Source organism: Alligator mississippiensis, chromosome 8 (assembly GCF_030867095.1).
Source record: "Alligator mississippiensis isolate rAllMis1 chromosome 8, rAllMis1, whole genome shotgun sequence".
NCBI lineage: Eukaryota > Metazoa > Chordata > Crocodylia > Alligatoridae > Alligator > Alligator mississippiensis.
In genome coordinates this window covers 6,104,191-6,126,401 of record NC_081831.1, presented here as the reverse complement: position 1 = coordinate 6,126,401, position 22,211 = coordinate 6,104,191, and the positions used below count along the sequence as shown (strand labels likewise).

Genomic DNA, 22,211 nt, shown 5'->3' with positions numbered 1-22,211 from the left:
TCCTGTCCTAAAAAGAAGCCCTTAGGGATGAATGCAATCAAGTGGCTAGCGAGGAAAATCAAGCTCCATATTTTCATAAATATGCAATTTTCTCAAACAGGTTCATTTCCTTGGGAGGCTACTTAGTCCCATCTCTTGCCTGGGTTTGTGTGAGTAAGAAACTCCACATCATATTCACTTCAATGACTCAGACCTCCACTGTCAGTCATTAATTATGCAAACAAATTAAGAAGTGTAGTATTTCCTGTAACAGATTCCTTCCAGAAAAGCAGAAAACTCCTTCCTCAATTAGATGGCAGATAATTTGGTGAAAAGCCTGGGTGTTTTCCACGTGCTGAGTACTAGACCACTGGGCCTGCCTATGCACACGAGCACCAAAATGACTAGATGGGCACTGAAACCAAACCGAAACCCCTGGTCTTTTTGGTAGGGCATTTTTATTTCAAAATAAATGTACCTATTTTGATTTAGTTCAGTGAGAAACAAGAGAGCAGATTCTGCTCCCAATCTGAAGGAGTTTTACCACTACTTTAATTGACAGTGGGATCAGGCTTTAAGTGTGCATTACATATCACAGCATAACATGAAAACAAAATTAACCATGGCAGCTTGAGAAATGGTTTAATGGAGAGGGTAACTATTCATCTCTGTATCCCAACATCAGAGTCAATTGACCCAAATCAGAGTCAATGCTCCAGTCCAATTATTAGTCCTCCTTTGATGTAATAAGAACATTATTAGTTCTCCTTTCACCTCCCAGAAGATTTGTCTTGATGCTGCACACACTCTCTTTGTACGTGCCTGAAAATCTAGAGACACAAAATCAGCTTGTCCTCTGCTTTCCACACTTATTTGCAATGTAGCAATTCTCCCCCCCTGAACTCAGTGCTGAGGATCAGACTGTTCAAAAATCAAGGTTTCTTTCCCCATATCAAAACTATTTTTTCTTGCAGATACTAACATTCTTTTGTTGTCACACATCTAGTAACATTAAAAGCACCTGATTTAACCATTTGCTTCTATTCCACCATCATATAATTTCTTTCTCGGTAAAATCTTACTTGGTATCACAATCGAAATTTGACGGCTTTTCCAAAAATGCAGCATGAGTCTGGAATTGCTGACCCCCGAATGCCAGAAGATAGTGCCTACATGGGATCAAACAGACTCTGCCAGAAGTGGCTTGAGAAAATCCTTTCATGCTTTAGAGCAGGGGTGGCCAGTCTGTGGCACAGGTGCCAGAAGTGGCATGAGCAGCTTCTGTGTGTGGCACGTGGCAGACTGGGGAGGGGACAGACAGCACAGTGGCAGATAGGGCAGGAAAGAAAGCAAAGCAGCAATTTGGGCAGGAAGCACAGGAAAAGCAGGGTTAGCACTTTGGGAAGTTCAGGGCTAATTTGTGGTATGTCTGACAAAAAAGGTTGGCCTCCATTGCTTTAGACACATGCTTGAATGAAAGGTGTTACAACAGGATGCTGTGCATGTCAGTGACCCCTAGAGAGCTATGGTAGCACAAGTATTCCCGTTCTAAACCTCTGCATTCATTCATTTGCACAACTATGCCAGGCTCCATCTGTGCCCAAAATGATTTTTTTTTAAGTTTAAGCAAAAACAGTTCAACCCTTCTGAACATAGAAAGAGTGGAAAATAAACATGTTTCCCATTAGAAAAAGATTTCGGAATTAAAAACATATCCTAGTGCCAAGATGCCGGAAGGAAGAAAATAAAAATCTGACCCAGAAGTGACATGCAGTGATGACTGCCTATGAATGTTCCAGTAAGGACTGTTTTTTTTATTTGACTTGTTTATGACCCATTGAAAAAGACACTCCTTGATTTCGCAACACATTTTATGTAGTGAGTTGTTTGGGGTGTTTTTTTTTGCTAGGCATTTAAAGTGTGTTGTATCTGTGTGCATGGCTAGCTTAGCTGTGCTTAGATTAATTACCTGTACCAGAATGAGAACTAGAGGTTGTGTTGTGTTAGGCATTGTGCCTACAGACATTGTGTATGAAGAATGTAGTTCTACAGGATGGTACGTCTGGGTTTCAGCTGCAGGGAAAAATATTATATGCTTTATCATCATAAGATGTGTTATATGAGAAATAATAGCTAGTCATTGACTGTGGTGGATAAGACAAGCGGAAAAAAGTTCAAGTTATGTATTATGTTTTCTGAGAGACTCTTAATATACTTTTTTCCCAAAGGAATAATAATGCCATTCTGTGAAATACACTAAATATCAATAAGGCCTGAGGAAATGTCAATGAGGCCTCAGGAAGGGTACTGTGATACCCAAAAGCTTGCCTACATTGATCCCAAGCACATAGTTGGTTAATGTCACCCAGAAGATATTACCCACAAGAATTCTCGCCTCTCGCATATTTCTTGGACTACCATGGCAACATCATCACCTCAACACTACGTAAATACCAGTGCCATCCTTTGAAGTTCAGACCGTCTCCGTGCCCAGAGAATGCAAGTATCATGGTCTCTCTCTAAAATTATTCCCAGGCATGTCTGAATTCCCTTACAGCCAATTCCTGCCTCTGATTCCAACCCAACACGCAACAGAATGGGCAGACACCCAAACCACTTAAGAACGGCAGAATATTGCATCTATTGTCTTCTCTTTTAAAAAGAATTAAAGCATTTGTTACATCCTTCTTCTGCAGCAGTTGGCTTTACTTTCCAAGTATTGTTTTTAATATATCCTAAAACAATATGCACTAACCACGGCAGGCTTGTTTCCTCTGGTTGTATGCTCAAACCCCCTCAAACCCAGCTGACTTCTATGTCTTTCTTTTTAAATTGTTCTACAAAATAATCACTCCATTACCTCGTATCAACCCTACGAATTCTACAGAACCTGCGCTTACTAACACGGATTCCCACCCCAGACCTTGTCCCAGCCGGCAAGTGGATAAAGGTACCGCACAGCCTGAAGAATTCCTTCATTTCTATTTTTTTTTCCTACTGCTCATTTTCAAGGTTTGATAAATCCGTATTTCTTTCTTCTTTATTTTTAGTTCTTGCCTAGCAGAAATCATCATATTCCTGATGGGTGAAATTCATCTGGGCAAAGGGTCAGCAAAAGGTGGTTCAGGTCTTATTTGGAAGGTTTAGGTTAGGTATTACCCTCAGTTTTTGCCTTTGGTACATGGTAAGAATATATCAGTTCAGGCCTGTAGAACACAATCAAAGGCCCTGCATTATTCTATTCTGGGCTATATCTGTGTACCCTACAACTGGGCCAATCTGTACAGAACAGCTCATAAGCAATCAGGCCAGCTACTCAACAAGCCACAGTATAGTGCCCAGTCCCTGCCTATTTCTCATACTCCCAGATCCCCCACTGGTGAGACTGCCTGAGGACACTGTGGGGCTAGGGTGTCTGTACATGCAACATTTTTTGCCCTTTCTTGCACTGCAACGGCGTGACTGTTTGCATAAGCGTGTTTTCTGGAAGCAATAAAAGTCTTTCTGGCGCATTAAAGTAAAACTCCTCAGACATCGTTTAGCTTGGCTCACTGCGACTAAAAGCATCGCATCCATGGATTCATTGCGTGCAAACACAAATGCACTTAAAGATGTGAAAGAGCCTCGTTGCCCACCAGATTATGCTGCAAACTTTTTTTGTAGTTCACCCCTTTGAATTGCTTTTGCTTTTGAATTGCTCCTGCTTTTTTTTTTTTTTCTTGTGCCATTTGCTTGGCTCCGTGGCAGGACATGGGGTGGGGGGCAGCACTGGACTGTACCGCTCATCTGTGGTGCTGGCCAGGGACCAGGCTTAATTTGTTTGAAAACCTAGTGTGTGCAAATACTGATGCGATGCTCCAAAGCTTAATTTGTTAAAAAACCTAGTGTGTGCAAACACTGATGTGACACTCCAAAATAAACAAGTTTAAATGTTATAAATCTATTTAATTTAATGAGGATTAAACCCCATGTTGTGTACAGGTGCCCCTACTTTCTAGTGCTGATATGGTAGATTCCCAGGCTTATTATCAAATAGGCATTTGAAAATCTAACTAGATAGATCAGTGGTTACTGCTGATGGAGCATGGATCTGGAGAATATAGTATACTTATATATAGATTATATCCAATTCAAGTGAATGGCACAAGCATAACTAGGACCTTTGCAACCAATTCATAAAATCAAGACCCCCCCAGTAGAGAGGGGCAATCTGTTCTGTGTAGCAGGTCAAATGTTTTAAAGCTACAAAGGGTCACTATTTGGACAGCTTTGTTGGCAGCAATGGAATTGTTGGCTTTGGCTTTAGGGCTCAATCCCTTTAACTTTATAAACATCTAAACCCTTTGCTCAGGAGGATATTGCTTCAAAATAGGATCATTCTGAAGCTGTAGGTTTGTCAGCCTGTTACAGACAGCTTTGCCATTTAAACTTTCTTCCAAAGAACCACTTTGAGTTTTTTTAGCTGTAATATTTGGCAGTCTTCCTTCAACTCAGTGGGTGCAATTCCTTAGTAAATGCCAGAATGTAAACCTTTTTTATTTATTCAGATATCCTGGGCATACAGTATTTTTCATGGCTTGAGAGTTATTATCATTTTTTCACTTTATGAAAGGAGAAGCAGGAAGACCTTTAATAAATAGGCTGAATGGGTATTTTGGTTGCTGTAGTATCTACAGTATCTTTTGTGGAAACTTTGCTATTTTCTTTTCTTTTTATTTTAACATTATTCAGACAAAGCCTGCACAAGAAGAAGAAATTGGATAGCTTTTCATTGAGCACTTGTTGCTATAGTGTTCTTTGCCTGGGTGCTTACCCATAAGATCACAAAGATCTTTCACACAGGTTTATAAACTGCCAAAGTAATGGTTACTGGCCACCACTGAGCTGGAACTGAATGTATGATTTACAAGAGAAAATCTCTCTCCTATTGCAAAAGTTACTCAGCTACTCCCTAATTTACTATTTTGTAACTCTTCATACTGAAGAGAACCTCACTGACTTATCCTGTTTTTTGTTGAGCCCTCCCTATTCTTCCTGCAGCAGCCGTACCCTTGGGAGGATGACGTGCTTCCCTTTTTCCAGGCCACCATGACGCCATACCAAAATGTCTCCACAGATTCTTTGTGTGGGAGTCTGATTCTCCTCAGATAGTTGCTATGCAAAGAGAGGTCCCCCTGACCCCAATGAGAGATCAAACCCATAAAGCATGAAGGCAAAACAGATTTGGAAAATGCCAGCTAAGTAAATGCTTGTTACTATCTGAGACACACACACCCCGAGTGCTTGGCCAACATCCACAAGTGAATCCTCCATGTAGCAGAGCATGTTAGTGTGCCTATGTAGTCATGGCACCTCTACAGCTAAAAACCATAAAACAAAACCTTCTATGAGAAGAAGGAGAAAAAGCAAAAGCTAACATGATGCCACAACAATGACAAAAGCCTTCTGTATCAGCTACATAGGGCCTTGCAGCCTGGAAAGTAAAACTCTCATTAAAATTTGATGGGGTTGCAAAAAGCAAAACTTGCTTTGTAAATCAATCCATAGAGCACAGAAGAAGTTAGGTATTAATTACCAATAGATACTCTTTGCTCATTAGGCTCTGAATATATCGACCCAGTATGTGGAACCATCTTCTGTCCAATAAACCAAATAAATGTATGATAAATACTTGATAACCTGACTTTCAAAATAATGCAGGATGAAAATGTTATTTATGAGCTACTCCAAATCTATCCTAAAAAATTATTGAGTACTCACTGCATTTCTTTCCCCTTCCAAATATGCATGCTCTCACCAAACTCTGGGGAAACCAGGCATTTTATTGCAATATCTGTGGAAGACACTTTGGGGAAAAACACTGGTCCTAGAACATGGCCTGGTTTGTCCTTTCCCCCATGTGTGGCTCCAGCTTAGCACAGAGGTGTATGGTAGTTTTGCTCGTGAGTATCTACCAGCAAATAAAAAAAGGCTTAGAGGCTGTGATGAAAACATTGTCTCTAAAAGACAGAGTTGTGTCAAAGTCGCACTGCTCCTTCCAAATCCAATAAATCAAAGACTTCTATCTTTATCAGCTGAAGCAGGAAATCTTGCATCTCTTGGTAAAAAATTTGGCTGGAAGTGACTAGACAGCAGCACAATGGCAAGTGCATTGCTCTATCATAGGCTTCAAGAGACTTGATGATGAGTGTTGGCTGTGGATAGTACAAGCCCTGTAGAACTCTCCGCTCACATTTTAACATTTTTTCAGTTTTGTTGCAGCTCTATCATTAGTAATTCAGCCAAGAACCACAGCAAATCCAAAGTTATGCCAAAAAATATGAAAATGAAGTCTAACCTCTTTCTTTATCTTGCTTGTACAAAGAACTAGTAGCTCAAAAAATCTCTCCTGCTGATTTTTTTTTTTCCTACTCAGCATTACATGTGAAAAATGCCAGAGTGCCAACGCTGGAAACTAGACCCTATCCATAACATGAGTCTAGAGCAAAGCCAGGGGCAATGCAAGCCTTCCAGTGTGATTTGGTCCTGCTCCGTTAGGCAGTGAATATCAAAGACAGGCAGTGAATTCCCAACTGCTGAAAGATGCTGTCTTTATGGAGGCTGTCTCCATATGGACCTTCTTTCTCTGTAACCCTGACAGTGTTATTCATATTCAACAGGGCAAGATGCAGGTTTCCTTTGGCGTAGCCTGCCATTATAGCAGCAAACAGAAAATATTCATCGACAGATTGTATCGACAGTCCAAGCAAACCTATTTTTCTCTACAGGCCACTACATTTCTGTTTCTTTTGATTCCCATTAGGTGACCAATTATTTGGCTTCATTTTCTTTTATGTTTAATTCCACCATTCTACATTTGCCCAATAAAAAAACATCATTTGAAAGCAGTATTTCAGTTCCTTCCCTCTGAATTTCCTTCCTAAAACCCTGGCTGCCAGCTATTTGCTGGTCAGCACCTCTAGATACTGCTTATTTCCATTAAAACCTAGGGATATGAGTACATACAATCTGAAAGTGTGACACTGGCATGCACAGACATGAGTTGGTTTTTATTTAAACAGCTCAGGAAATAATTATAGTGAAGAAGCAACAGTAGGGGCTTCTGTACGGGCCATACAAGACCAGTGGAGATCCTAGGTACATACTCACGTTGCAAGCACATATTGGGCATGTCTACACAAGATGTTTACTGCGGAGTAGATTAATTAGCCCTGCAGTAAATGTCTTGCATCTACACATGTGGCCCTTTACACCACAAGAAACTAATTAACTCCACAGCAGGGTAGTACTTGTAAACACAACTACTACCCTGCTGTGGAGTGGTTTTGTTTTTTACTCTGCAGCACTGCACATGCAGAAGCTGACACAGCCGGCTTGGGCACAAAGATGCTTCAGTGCAGGGGCCGCCTGCCAGCTAGCCCCACACTACAGCACCCTTGTGCCCCAGGCAGCCCCTCTGCAGCACACTGAGCTGGGTTTGGAGCAGCCCTGGGTTGGCAGGCTGACTCCCTGCCAGCCGGGACTGCTCTGGCCCTGCTCCATGTGCCTCAGTCCTGGGTGCAAGTGTACATGCAACACTTGGGAGCAATAACCTCTGTTGCAATAAGAGAGACAGGGAGGAGAATTTTTTTAAAAACCCTCTGAAACCAAACTCAGATTATGGGCATTATTTGGGACTTGGAGGAATATACTGGTTTACGTACAGCTAGCAGCATAACTTTGCAGTAAGGGTGGGAGAAGCAAGCGTTTAATTTTTTCAGCTTGAAAAAAAGGAAATCTGGCACAGAGCCTACTCTTTAACTTGTGATTCTAATTTCCTTGAATTGGCGTGAGGCCCGAACTATTGGCTAGTCTCCAAGTTGATATCACAGCATCCAGTAGCAAGTTGTGTCAGCATCTCTGTTACAAACCACTGTTTTCTCAGGTTGGTAATTTGGCCTTAAAAATATCACTGGATCAAAGTGAGGTCTATGGAGTTTCAAATCAAGTGATTTTTTTTTCCCCTTTGAAGTCATCAAAGGATCTGTGAATTTGCTTGAGTGGGAATTTTACCAGACTAAGTACTGCAGGATTTGGCTCACTTCATTTGAACCTGTTTCTCTCTTGGACCTTGCTAAACCCTTGTTCTCCCAGAATAACCAACCATGTGGACGTTCTGTTTGATAGTCACCAGTGGCCATACTAGGGGCGTCTTCACTGAAGACAATGGAATTGCATCTGTTCGTGTCAGCAGTAAGTTTGGCTCACTGTATGTTAACGAGCCTCATTATCTGCATGTGTGAAACTCAGTTGTGTATTTGTAACCTTCCCCTCCCCTTTTTATCCTTATATCCTGTGCTTGCTACTGTTTCATCTCATTTCAAGTCTACTTGTTCAGATTTGTTGTGTTGTCTAGTGCCTGGAGACAGAAGGGAGTTTTTACATGCTATATTCCTAAGTGTATTACACTCCGCCAATAATATTTATTAGCGATTAGCTTTGGAAAGCTACAGTCACATCTGCAAGCACCAGTTACTGGGCTTGCTGCTCTTTGTTGAAGCTTTAGAAGTCACAGGCACAATGCTTTTGTCTCCCAACAGCCTTCTCATGCCAAGGGCTCGCTTCCATTTCTTCTGAAGTGAGTGTGTATGGCTGGTACCCACTCAGCAAGGACTGGGCCCTGACTTGCAACATCACCTGCCTCTTGCTTGTCTGTATTTTTCCAAAAATCCATTAGGTGGGGCACTCTTCACATAATCAAGAGTTTTTATTGCAAATTATAGAGGTGACAAACAAACAGTACACCAATACTGTCAAACACTATCAGAACAGGTGCGGCTAACGCTGTCCCCGAAAAGAGCCACGTCTTTGACGCAGGCATACCGTGAATGGTACTTTCTCAGTGATGCTCTAGTCTATGGAATTTGCCCGTTGCTATTTTATAAATTTTCAAGAAAGCTAAATGAGAGTGGAACTGAACCTCCTCCGATTGCAGTCACGGCATTTCATGGAACAAATCCCCCAAAGAGCAGAAATTCACAATAGCCACAATTGCAATACTTTCAGGATTTAACAGTTTCATAGCACTGCCAGGTCCCAGAAGGTTCTAGTAAGAAAAACAGAAACCAGAAAACTCAAAACAGAAGAGCAAAACCAGCTTTTCTTGTTGCCCAATAATGCCTACAACTTTATTTTACTCCAGCTCCATGTTTTTCTGAGTGTAGCAACAGACACTTCAGAAGCACACATTCAAGATGACAGCGCGTGCCGCAATACTGGACATCCAGGCAGTTTCCGGGACTGAAGAACCAGAACTCTTAAGAAAAAGGATTTTCTAACCTGAAATGATGGCACTCTAATTTACTAAGGCAACACATTGAATTACATCTCCTACTAGCTGGCTATTTTTAGCATGTTCTATTACTTTGTTAAATGATATTGATGCTATTCATCTGAATCAAGGTTATGTACACGAGACAATTACCTCTGCGTTTACATCTGACAAATGGTCAGTTCTGAAACTAATTTTTAAAACGTTTTCCAGCTTCATACCAAGAAGCACATTTGAGGTATAGTCCTCCTATGATCCACAGAGACCTATACTTGTAGCCCTTACTGCACCAGCCTGAGAATCACGCACAACGAACCGAGCCAACAGAAAATGCACCATGCTCTGCTCAGCAACATTGCTGTATCTCTAAATCCTTGCTACTTCCATGGACAGTTCTTAAAAGGATGTTTGCAGCCTTGCTAATAAACACCTAGATACCAAAACAAAACAGCCATGAGAATCCCTACCTGGTTATATTATTCCTCATATTAAAATCTTTCATTGTATTCTCTAACATAACACATCTGCTGCTGTCTTTTTATGACAGTTTTTATACTGCAAGTAGCAAAGCGTTGGAACAGATTTATATACAGCATTTTTACTGTGCCTGTGGTTCAGTTCTTTTGAAGCGTGGTACTTTCTGCTCCTGACTACTGGCATCAGGTTGTAAAATTCACTGCCCAGGTGTCAGGAGAAATGTATTCTAGATAATCACAAGACCTTCCAACATAGCAAGCATTCTGCAACTGATACAAAGAAGCCCGAGAAAAGTGAAATTTCTTTCTGTGACAGAATCATTTCTTTGAATAGCATCTGCCTATACTCTACAACAAGCATAGCTTGCCCTAGAGTAACCTTTGCCCAAACCAGCAACTGTGGAGTGCATGAATACAGAAGGCAGCTCCTTCCTGGCCATACATGGCACACTCAGTTTCTTCTTTCCATATGGTTATTAACAGTTAATGCTGACATCTATCGAGAATGCTTAATATCAGCTTTGAACCTACCTACAAAGGGACTTACGTGCTCTCTGACACAGCTTTGGTGGGTAGCAAACATATGTGTAAAAAAAAAGGTGAGACCCATAAACTGGAAAAAACAGTTGTGCTGTGATATGTGTGTATGTTGTATATGTGTGCATACATTTAAGTAGTTGCTTTAAATGTAAAGCTTGGCAATTCTAGCGCTGTCTTGGACAGCTATACACAGTTGACTGTGTAAGTGCTTCAGGGATCTTACATATGCAAGTATATTGAGAGAGGCATCTGATTTTCACTTTTTGGACCACCAATTTCTCATAGAATCATAGAAGTCGGGTTGGAAGGGACCTTGTAGATCTTCAGGTCCAACCCCCTGCCTGGGCAGGAAGAAAAGCGGGCTCAAATGACCCCAGCCAGGTAGGCATCGAGCCGCTTCTTAAAGACCCCCAGGGTAGGAGCCAGCATCACTTCCCTTGGAAGCTGGTTCCAGATCCTAGCCGCCCTAACTGTGAAGTAGTTCCTACGGATGTCTAATCTAAACCTACTTTCCAACAACTTGTGGCCGTTATTCCTTGTTATCCCAGGGGGTGCTAGGGGAAACAAGGTCTCCCCCAAACCCTTCTGGTCCCCCCTAGTGAGTTTATAGACAGCCACAAGATCCACCCCCCTCAGCCTTCTCTTGTGGAGGCTGAACAGGTTCAGGTCTTGTAGCCTCTCATTGTAGGGTCTGCCCTGCTGTCCCCGGATCATGCGGGTGGCCCTCCTTTGGACCCTCTCCATGTTGTCCACATCCCTCTTGAAGTGGGGCGCCCAGAACTGGACACAGTACTCCAGCTGCAGCCTGACCAGTGTTGCGTAGAGGGGGAGGATCACCTCCTTGGACCTGCTTGTGATGCATCTGTGGATGCACGATAGGGTCTGGTTAGCCCTGCCGACTATGACCTTGCATGGTCAGCCCATGTTCATCTTGGAGTCAATGATGACTCCAAGATCCCTTTCTGCCTCCATGCTCTCAAGAAGGGAGTTTCCCATCTTATAAGTGTGCTGCTGGTTACTACTGCCCAAGTGCAGCACCCTGCACTTGTCCGTATTGAAACGCATCTTGTTTTTGTTAGCCCACCCCTGCAACCTATCCAGGTCTTTCTGCAGTCTTTCCCTCCCTGCTAACGTGCCCACTTTACCCCAAATTTTGGTATCATCAGCAAATTTGAACAGGTTGCTTTTCACCCCGTCGTCCAAATCGCTGAAAGAAACTGAACAGCGCAGACCCAAGGACCGAGCCCTGGGGGACTCCGCTGCCCACTTCCCCCCAGGTCAAATATGACCCGTCCACCACCACCCTCTGAGTACGACCCTTCAGGCAATTCGCAATCCATCTGACCATGTAGGCATCGATGCCACAGTCTCCTAGTTTTTTAATGAGAATGGGGTGAGAGACAGTGTCAAAGGCCTTGCTGAAGTCTAGAAAGACTACATCCACGGCGACACCTGCATCCAATGCTTTTGTGACCTGATCGTAAAAGGCAATCAGGTTGGTCTGACATGACCTGCCCCTAATGAAACCGTGCTGGTTGCCCTAATAATTTGACTTACAATACAGAGAGAACCTATTAATTCTAGATAATAGCTTCCTAGGTAGATGCAGGTATTTAGAAACCTCTCACTGAGAATCTGCTTTAAAAAGTGATGCATCTTGTTGCTAGAAACACATGCTATTCCACACCAAGTTTTATTTTGCTTATCCACCCTCTTTGGACAACTTTGTATGTAGAAGTGCATAATACAATGGCTTCTAATAAATGGATGATAGTTAGTAGAGGTGTCTGAATGGTTTAAGTATCCCTCAAAGAGCTTTGATGCCAGCCTCGAGAGAAAAAGTAAAAGATTTTGTACACAACTGATATGCTGTTGGAAACAGGCCCATTTTAAAATAAAGAAGTAGCCGGAGGTTGCTTTCCCTTCAGGTTTTACATTGCATTCAAATGAGTGATGTGTGGAACTGAACATACTTTGCATTCAATTTGCCTGAAAGATTTTGCTATTTCAGTCTGGCTGTTCTGTGCCACGTCTCAGTGGTGCTTTACAAGAGGTCACACTTGTACTGAAAACTTGGAAAAGCCAAAGTTCCTTGACTCCGTTTTAATGGTCCCTGGTAAACATTTTGCCCAAATGGGGCTGGTTTTCCTGCTCCATGAAGAAATGTGAAAAGATTCCTCAGCTCCAGAGTAGTTTTACCTCTGTATTCTTATGTATGTATGTATTTATTTTTGCAGGTATCCTGTTTACCATGGGTCAGACTCAAGAAACCTCCTATGAATTTATATCTCACTTGGATGACACATCAGTGATGACAGCCCCGTTCCATTCAGGGCATCCCCAAAATAGAAATTTCAGTAAAGACAAATATAAAGGCCGCTTTGGAAGGAGAGATGTAACTTATGAAAGCCGCACCCTTGTGCCTGAAAAGCAGCAAGGCCCTGCCGAGAGTTTTCACACTTGCCTTCCACACTTGCCCTTTTGTTCCCTCTGGGATGCCGCTCCTCCTGCTGGCGTGCAACAGGAGAGGAACTCTGCACTGGGGGGAGAAGCTGAGGCTGAATGAGTGGCTGGACTCATGCACTTCCAAGCACCCCTAGACAAAACTCCTTTCTAGTCACCCAAATTTGTGATATTTAAAAATTAATCTAACCCCACCAAACCAAGCTTCCAGCTGCCCTGCGGTGCTGCAGTCTCATCCCCTGGTGAATGCTGTGTTGGTCAGACCTCTTTCTTAGAGCTTTTCCCGGCAGGAACACATGTAACCCTGTATAAGCATGGGCCAAAACCCTCTCCCCAGTTGGCCCGGTGAACTTAAAATCCAGATGGGCCACGAACATTTTGGCTGAGCACATTCTGAAAACTCTGAAGTTGAAAAATGAAATTATATTCACTTCCTAAGTAGTATGAAAAGGTAATGCTGGCTCTTGTTTCCCTGTGCCTGTGGCTAGCCTAGCTACATAACTCTTGATGTAAAATTAAGTACAGATTTGAAGTAATTCTCACCATTGTGTCCTTTGTCTGAGCTCATCAGCATGACTGCAGCTTCTGTAAATATGTTTGCATTTTTCAACCCTTCCAGTCACTTGAAAGTGTTTTGCATTTATGAAAAACATTCAAGGATACTAACCTGCAGTTTACAAAAAATCAGTGAGTCGTGCTAAAGCTATTAGACAATTACATGAAAAGAAAACTGCTCACTCAGAAAATAAGGTGCATGTGTGAGGGGGCAGAAATATGTAAGCTATTTCTGTGGAATTACACTCTGAAGGCACAATTGTGCCTACGGCCTGGCTGGGGATTTATGTGCTCTCTGACACGTAGCCCTGAGACTGCTTTTGGAGTTTTTGCAAATTAGTCGAGGAGGGGAGGAAGGTGAGTGAGAGGGGGGGAGAGGAAGTTTCTTGTGACAGAGCAGATGGCTGGGTGGATGTGTGGACCTCTGCAGGATATGAACTTTTGGGGGGGTCATAGAAGAGACATCATTTCTCCACTCTTAGAGATAGGACACCTATAGACAGCCCTATTAATCAGCACGACAAGATTCTTTACAAAGACGTATATGGAATCTGAATATTACATATTATATAGTTGAGAAGAGATGAGAAGTTGGCAGAGCAGGGGACAAGCCATCTGTCCTTTTGAACAAAAGAAAAAGAAAAGCCATTGGTTTAAACAGCATGAAATTAATAAGTATAGGACCATGAAGAAGGAGGCTTTTAGGGATATGCAATAAGGAATTACAGTACATGAGCATGACGAAAAAGATAAGAAGATAGAAGGGGAAAAAAAAGGATGAGGAAGACCTTACTACAGGGCTACTAGATGCCAAATGATTTCCAGGTCCCAACACATGGGAAAGACCCCATCATTAACACATGTGGAAGTATAACAGCCCGTTTACTGACTGGATGCAGGAAAGTTACAAGTGGATCACCGCATTCAGAATGGATATTTGAACATCATCACACATTTGTGATTAAAAGCACCCTACTAAACATTAATTAGAATTACAAAACGTATACCCTTCACCAGACGCAAACCTACGTAGGTGTCAAAAATACAGTTCCTGGCTTCTCAGAAGTCAAGGTGCATCCAGGTTGCATTTTTAACCTAGTGGTAAGTGTAGCAGTGAAGTATCACCACCTGCCGGACAGACCATCGGGGTGCTTGTCCACGCGACGCCTCTCTTGTTTCCACGTTAAGCTTTTCCTGTGTCCACGTGACAAAAATCGCCATAAGCTAGCTAAATCGCGGCTGTGTATCTACGTTATCATCTGATTTTAGCATTTTAGCTTTTTTTTTCGTGGTACTTTAAACCACCACCTGCTTGTTTTAGTTTTAGTTTCAGGTCTATGAATTGAGAGCAGCAAATGCCCTTGCTCCCTTCATGACATGCAACCCATGGTGGAGGATATGGGGTTTTTTTTTCAAAAGCCAACAGTATTAGCCTTTTTTGCGCCCTGCATTTGATTAAGAAAACGTAAAATAAATTTTAATTTGGGGCATTTTGTTTTGTCTTGCGGTTAGCTCCACAGTCAATAGCTGCTTCAGTGAGCAGACCCTTTCCAATCCAGTTTCTTTTGAGGCGAGCAAGTGGCTGGGAAACCAGCCAAAGGAATGTGTGGAGATCGTCTCTCCTTCGTCTTTCCCAAAGTAAACTCTGCTTTGTTCCACAACAGATTCCCCACGTCACACGGCAGGCCCCGGGCCCGGCCTGCGCCTCGTGCTGCAATCCTGACATTCACCAGCCATGCACAGCTGCTCTCGATAACACGTCATAATCATCAGAGCTGAATGCCAGCCAATGTTTAACCATCATCATACCTAAAACCACGCTGCTACATTTCTCCAGCTCATTCTGCATAAGGAAAAAAAGCAGCAACTACTGCTCTAATGCCATAGATTGAGCAGCTGCTTTAAATGTAAAGCCTGGTAATTCTACCACCGTCTTGGACTTCTAGACACTGTTTAACACATAAGCACGTCAGGGATCTTACTGACCTTCATGCTACCAGTTTAAATAAATACATCTTACGATGATGACTGGAAGAAAGACCAGCATCATATATTTTCCATGGATTTTCTTTCTGGGCTGTCAGTATGTCACTGTGTTTTTATCACGTGGGCCACCCAGCAAGTCTTGGAGAGTCTCCCACCAAATGAGTTGCAAGAACAGAAACAAATTGTATGGGTCATGTGTGTCAGAGATAAGGAAATGCATGTCATTGCTCTGATGGCCCCCTCGCCACATCACTTTTATGGGTGCTGCGGGTGGCAGTGACATATTTTAAAATAAGCTAGAGCCCCATGCAAGAACGCCGCTCATGGCAGGTCTCCTTACAAGTGAAAGCTCTTCCGGGAGCGTTCCAAGGGCCGGCACACCACGTCTCCATACACAGGGAACAGACTCAGACTAATTGGGTTTCCAGGACTCAGCAGCCGCTAGCCATCTCATACTTCCCTCTTGGACCAAAACTGCTTGAGGTCAATCCGTATCTTCAAACACATTTCCCATTCGGAAGTATCATGCATTGTCCCAAAGCCACAAAAAATGGGGCAGCTGTGGCCATCTATTAGAAAGAATTTATTGTTACTCTTGGAGTCAACGGGAACTCTGTTTCCAAGTGAAAAATTGGACCCTGTGGGCTTTTAATAAGAATGGAAAATATTTCTTGAACCATATGAAATGAAACGCCAGTGGAAAGCAAAAATCCATTTCTATTTAAATGGGATTAAGCCCTCTTGAAAAACAGAACGGCAGTGAGATCTTCAAAACCTAAACTTTTGGATATTCTCCGTCTATTTGCCCCCTAGTACGACAGTATTTTTGTGCCTCGTGAGCTATTTATCCTCACATCCTATGAACTAGGAAAGTGAATTTTACAGATGGAAAAAACTGAGAGACCAAGGACTTGTCTTTTTGTGACAGCAGTCTGTCCTGGTAAGGATAGGGTCATCCATGGCTCTCCCCACCCCCAAGGTTCATAGGCATGCAACAGACCTGGGAATGTCCCTGTGAGGCTACCCAGGACTGATCCCCCATGCTCACTCGGGGGCCTTTGGTCTTTCTGGCAGACCTGTGTGTGGTCACTGTGGACAAGCAGCTTAGTGAACCTGCAGGTCTGGCGTGTGTAGTGAATCCAGGTGGGTGGGATGTAGTTGGGATGGCTCAGACCCATCCTTGCTGGGACCAGCCACTGCAGCAATACAGACAAGTACTAAGTGACTTGCCCAAGGTTAAATGAAAAGCCTGTGGTACGGCATGGATCTGAACCCACCCATTCCAAATCCTAGGCCTGCACCTTAATTACAATCCACCTGTACCCTAGCCTTTTTCTCTTTTTTTGGTAGCATGGGGGAAGCTGGTGGAGAAAACACTATGGTCATACTTTAAGGGCATGTCTGCACCATGGTGGCAACACTTCTGCCAGCTGCTCCTGGAGGCATTCTCCAAATCCAGAAATCCAATGGTGAAGCTATGCCAGGCACCCCTCTGCAGCTGCTGTTGGGACCCTGGTCTGACATGCTTGGAAGTCGCTATTGGGAATGACCTCAAAACATCTTCATCAGGTTTGGAGGGTGTATGCAGCCATGCATGGGCAGGGTGTATTTGGGGATGCCCCCTGTAGAGCGCACTGGTGCTGGGGTATAGACACATCCTAATGCTCTCTATGATGGCCACTTCCCTCAGGCGTTTGGTTCTTTATTAAGGCAATGACTGTGAAACAGCAGAATGATTTGCAAATTAAGCAAAAAGTGTTAGACGATAAGCAAATCATCATTGTTACAGCCAAAAGATCATAAATCCAGTCACAATATGAATTTTTGTGCCTATTTCACTGTTCATGGACCTGGTATAGTCTCATAGTTTCAATAGCTACCTCTGTCTCTGGCACATCTGAAGTATAAATGAGACAATGATCAGGAAGAAATTTTAAGAAATGTTATGAAGATCTATTACTTATTACGGAAAATCACAGATATTGTAGAAAGCTGTAGCGAGCTTAAAAACAGAACCATAAAAGCCAAAGCCTATAAAGACTACTGCCTAAAAATAAAATAAATGCTTTCTCCTTCCAGTAGACTATGGACCATTTAAGGCAAAAAATAATTGGGTTCAAATAAACATAGGGCTTTTTTCAAATGTAAGGTTGTATATTTTTAAAAATGCAAGCTCACTCTCAGTTAATAAATTAAACATAATGTACATTTTTATGAGCCGCACTTAATAAATATCAGGGCATATAATTTATCATGTGGCTGTCAGTATTAAAGTCATGATGTTGTACAGGAGCCAATTATCTCTGCAAGTCAGTACAACTTTTATCCTATTGTATTTACAATATACGAGGTCTTCCTTGGACAGTGTGTGTTATTGGCTGAAGGACTATTTGTGACTAACAACTAAGCTGTATCTATATTCCCCAAAAAGGACAAAATAAACAGGTCTCAATGCTTCTGGGCTACACAGCCCTTGTAGAAAGCACTGATGGGGAAAATCCTGATACCATTTTGAAGTAAAACAACTCATCTGAAATAAGAAATGCTGAATGAATACAGGGCCAACAGAAGAAGCCCAGATCTGTCTGAATCAAGAAGTGAAGTCAATAATTCATGGACACAGATCTTTTCATGCAAGTCAGGGACAAACCAATTATTCACAAATGAGCAGTAAGTCATACCACTCACCCCTGTGAATTTTTACCATTTAAGTTACTAGATAACCTTCAGAATCCCCTTCCGTATTACTTGTTAATCATTTAACAGAGAGCTGCCATTCATGATGGAGCTTTTAATACGTGCATACCGCCTATATGAATCTCTTACAGCAAAACGACAAACTTTCCATGTTGCAGATTATTTCCACCGAATCGATGAGAAAGGAACCACGTGAATTATGGACCTGGCCTCACGTCACCTGTCAGTGTTCACAGATGGAGCCCTTATGGTAAGCACTGTAGTTTTTCCCTTCCCAGCACAGTCCCTCCTGTCTAGGGTCCTTGCCTCATAGTAGCTCAAGCTGCAGATGCTGCAGTTAACTTAAAGATACAAGTGGGAGGCTGTCCTCTTTATTAGTGGAAAGAAGCCAATTGTGGAGCCATTCATTTTTTATAAAGCATTCTCATTTTCAGAAATTCTACGTTCTAATTCCAGGTCCGGCTTCTAAACAGACCGTTAAAATAAACTGAGTGACCTTTATCATCAGCCTAGTTTCAAGCATTGTTAATTATGCCATAAAACTTCAGTGTAACAGTGGCAATGTTTGAGGTACTAACATGTTCCTCCAATACTGATTTCGAAAGGGAGAGTTGCCATATGAACAGCTGTTATATCAGCTGTGCCAAAACACTAGAAATCACAAGTAGTTGGATTTATGATACTGCACTATTATCACCTACACGAGACTCATTAGTGCCATTCATTTTCCACATGTACCTTATGTCATTGTTTATGCTTGTGCAAAGTGAACACAAAACTCCAGTGGGTCACACAGCAGCATTTTACACTCACTTAGCATATAAGTGAACACAATGACAAAAGGTGGAAGGCAGGGCAAATCAGGTCCCAGTATACATAATTTAATTGTATTCCTAGTTACTGTTAATGTCTTTCACTAGTTTCTGTAATCATTACCTTGAGAAGAAAAATCAGGAAAACATCTATCAAAATATGTTACTGGAATTAGAAAATAATGATCAGATAACACATAATGTATCACATTAAGTGACATCAGAATATTAATGTACTTGCACTGCTTTCATCCATTAATCAAAATAATTATCTTCAGCATTTCCTTCAATCTAATGGTTTCTTTTCAAAATCAATATCTATTTTATTAAACTGTATACAACTGAAGAAGGGATCAGAGTTCAGAGAATGATAAAAAAAAATCTGTATAATCACACAGAAAGTCTAGAAATAGCTTGGCTAAAGTCACTCATGTATTATTAGGTGAATAATTTATTCCTCACTCTATTATAATGGATCACTCAACATATTCTGTATTGAAATTGAGAAATGCATGAAGGCATCATCTCTGATTAATTATTTCTTCATCGATGGTTGGCAGATAAAGTGAAGGGAGCTGTAGCATATCTCTGAATAAAACCCAATGCCACTAATTCACAAGAGCCTTTCAGATGAAAATGCTACAGGTTCAGTGCAGCAAAAGGCTACAATTACATGGCTTCTGCTGCAGGGAGTAAGGAAATAAAACATAGTTATTTAATGCTGTTGAATAGCTAAATGGATTTAAATGAGAAGTTTAGTACAAAACAGCACAAAATGAAAAGCAGGAAAAACTTGTTTGTATGCAGGTTCCCTGAATAGGGAAAATACTGACTTAGCTTGAGCCTCACTGCAAATTTTGCCATAAAATAATTCTTTCATACAATAAAAACTGAATTTGAAACCCACCCATTTAGCAGTAGGTTCCAAGTCCATTGCATTAAGGGGCTCCAGGTCACAAACACCAATGGGCTATGAATCAGAGTCCTCCTCCTCTTAATCTGCAGAAAGTTTGCTTTTTAGTTTTCAGCATTTCTAAACTACATCGGTTTTATCCTCATCAGTGGTCAGTGTTAAGATGCAAGGACCATATTCTGGAGATCTGCCATCAACTTATTATCAAACACTGGGCCAATGACTTCAACTTTGTGGATCAAAATATCCCATGGCAAAATTCATTTAACACCAGCTCCACAGGGACTGTCATAAGAATTAATTAATGTTTACAGAGTTTGACTGCAATGAGGGGATCTGACCTGGTATCAGCAGAGGATCCTACTAGGTGCTTTAAAATTCACTGATCTGATACTTGTTCAGGGCTTGACACAGTCATATTTTTTGCTCTTAAGCTGTCATCCTGAAGACTTTTTGAGCACTTACTTCTTAGTGAAGGAACCTCGTTGAAAATTGGTTTTGCAGTTCTACTTCTTCCAAGCCGTTAGTACAAACACATCTTCTTAATGCCATTTGGCCTCCAAGGACACTCTGAGAAACGCATTGCATCCTTTCACCTCTTCCAAGACCATTTGACCATAAGAAGTGGGTTTTATCAAAGTTAAATTGTTGCCAATGTCAGAAAGCGAAGGGGAAAATTAAACGGGTATTAACTTAGGATAACAGAGGCCACAGGTAAGTGTTGAGGGGATTTATAGCCTGATTCCTACATCACTGGTTTGAATTTAGCTTAGATCAGTAGCAAGTGAAAGGCGCATTATTGTGTGTGTGCTATTCACAATGGAAAGGTGCCCACATCACAAAAACTATGGTTTAAAATGAAGACTCTTCCTCATATTGTACACTGCTTAATTGTTTTGCAAGCTGCACAGCCTCCTGATGAACTGGCTGTGTGGATGAGAAAATCCCAAGAGTGCCTTTTCCGCGTGTTAGCCATGCAAGCCTGAGGCACGCTGCATACTTTGCAAAGCTGTTACATAGGTTTGAAAAATTATTTTAAACAAGGTCATACTTACACTGTCATTACTTCCTTTGTTGTCTTCGTATTTTGTTTCTATATGAATGGAGAATTTAGGCAAAAATGAGCACTGCAAAAAAAGGAAAACGTGTTTAGTTCAATCAGAAAAGTTAACTGGTTCATTGGGTCACATGTTCAATAAGTTCATATGCTAGCAGCTTTTGCCCCCCAGGCTGTAGCAAGAAATAGAATCAAAAGAATTTAAATAGCAATGATCTGTAACGGTTCTGAAAGGATATAGCGATTCTATCTTAAATATGAGAACTGGGACAAGTTATAAAACAAACTTGTGTTTGCTATTCTAGAGCAACTGGCTATAACAATTATCGTATTTTGATGCATAATAGTAGAAACATTCTGAATATTCCTGTACCACACTTTGTGTTGAGTTCCTACAAACAACGTCTTTGGGGGCTGTAGAGCTTTCCCTTGAGTCATTAATGTCTGCAGAACAACCAGAAGTGCATCCTGGAGCAGGCTTTCCCTCCTATGCACTAACCTCACAGAAATTTCACTTGCTGCAGTTTCTGCCCAAAAAGCTGAGGATGAGACACACAAGCAATATTCAGTTTCAGTATGGAGTAGATTTGAAAGTACTTTCACTTTAATAATGATCTTCCAGGGAAATTCCTTTATATTGGGTTTAATTTTGGCATCAACCTAACAAACCATCAGATTGACCCAACCCATATAATGCTAAAAATCATTAACAAAAATAGATTACCTGTTGACTCAAGGACAGCATAACCACTGACCTCCATGCCCCATCACATCCCCTAAGGCCAGCTGAGAGCAACCTCTTACAAGTACCAGCAGTCTGCCAAGTCTACTTGGCGAAAATGCCTGGGAGGTCATTTCTGGAAGCTGCTTCTCAGATCTGGAACTCCCCCCGCTCCAGCATGACCTTTCTATTTGGGCAGGCATTTAGCAACAAGATGCTGTTTACTGGACCTCTGCTTCATTTTGTTTTATTTTAGTTATACTAGTTGCCCTTTTAAGTTGTTCTGTTTCTGCTACTGTAAGCTGTCCTGAGCCTTTGCGGGGAAAAGCGGCATATAAACTGCATGCATGCATAAATAAATATCCTTCATCCCAAAGTCTGATTCTCCATAGACACTGGTACAACCCAATTTCTACTATTTTACTCGAGGGTAAGCTTCACCCTCTATGGGTTGGTTCACCTAGTTGGTTTCCTAGGAGTACAAGATGCAATGCTAGACAACGCATTTTCTGCTTTATTATTCAAACCCCTTTAAGTGTTTTTTTACTCCTTCCCCCAAATAATGTTTTTTGAGTATATATAAAAGTAGACAGAGTAGATCTCTAGCCATCCTGGGATGATGTTGGTTCAGTCTCCTTATGACATCAAATCTTCTCTTGCACAAATTGTTAGAGAATCTGACGTGCCTGTTCTTTGTATGAT

General features: G+C 41.7%; 1 protein-coding gene across 1 annotated transcript in view; it reads right to left on the bottom strand.

Annotated features, from left to right (window-relative positions):
• The window catches only part of PITPNC1 (phosphatidylinositol transfer protein cytoplasmic 1), a 176,781-nt gene that overhangs the window by 36,388 nt on the left and 118,182 nt on the right, over positions 1-22,211 (bottom strand). Inside the window, exon 7 of the mRNA XM_059732043.1 lies at positions 20,787-20,858. Coding sequence (XP_059588026.1) covers positions 20,787-20,858 — 72 coding nt within the window. The remainder of the gene's footprint in view (positions 1-20,786; positions 20,859-22,211) is intronic.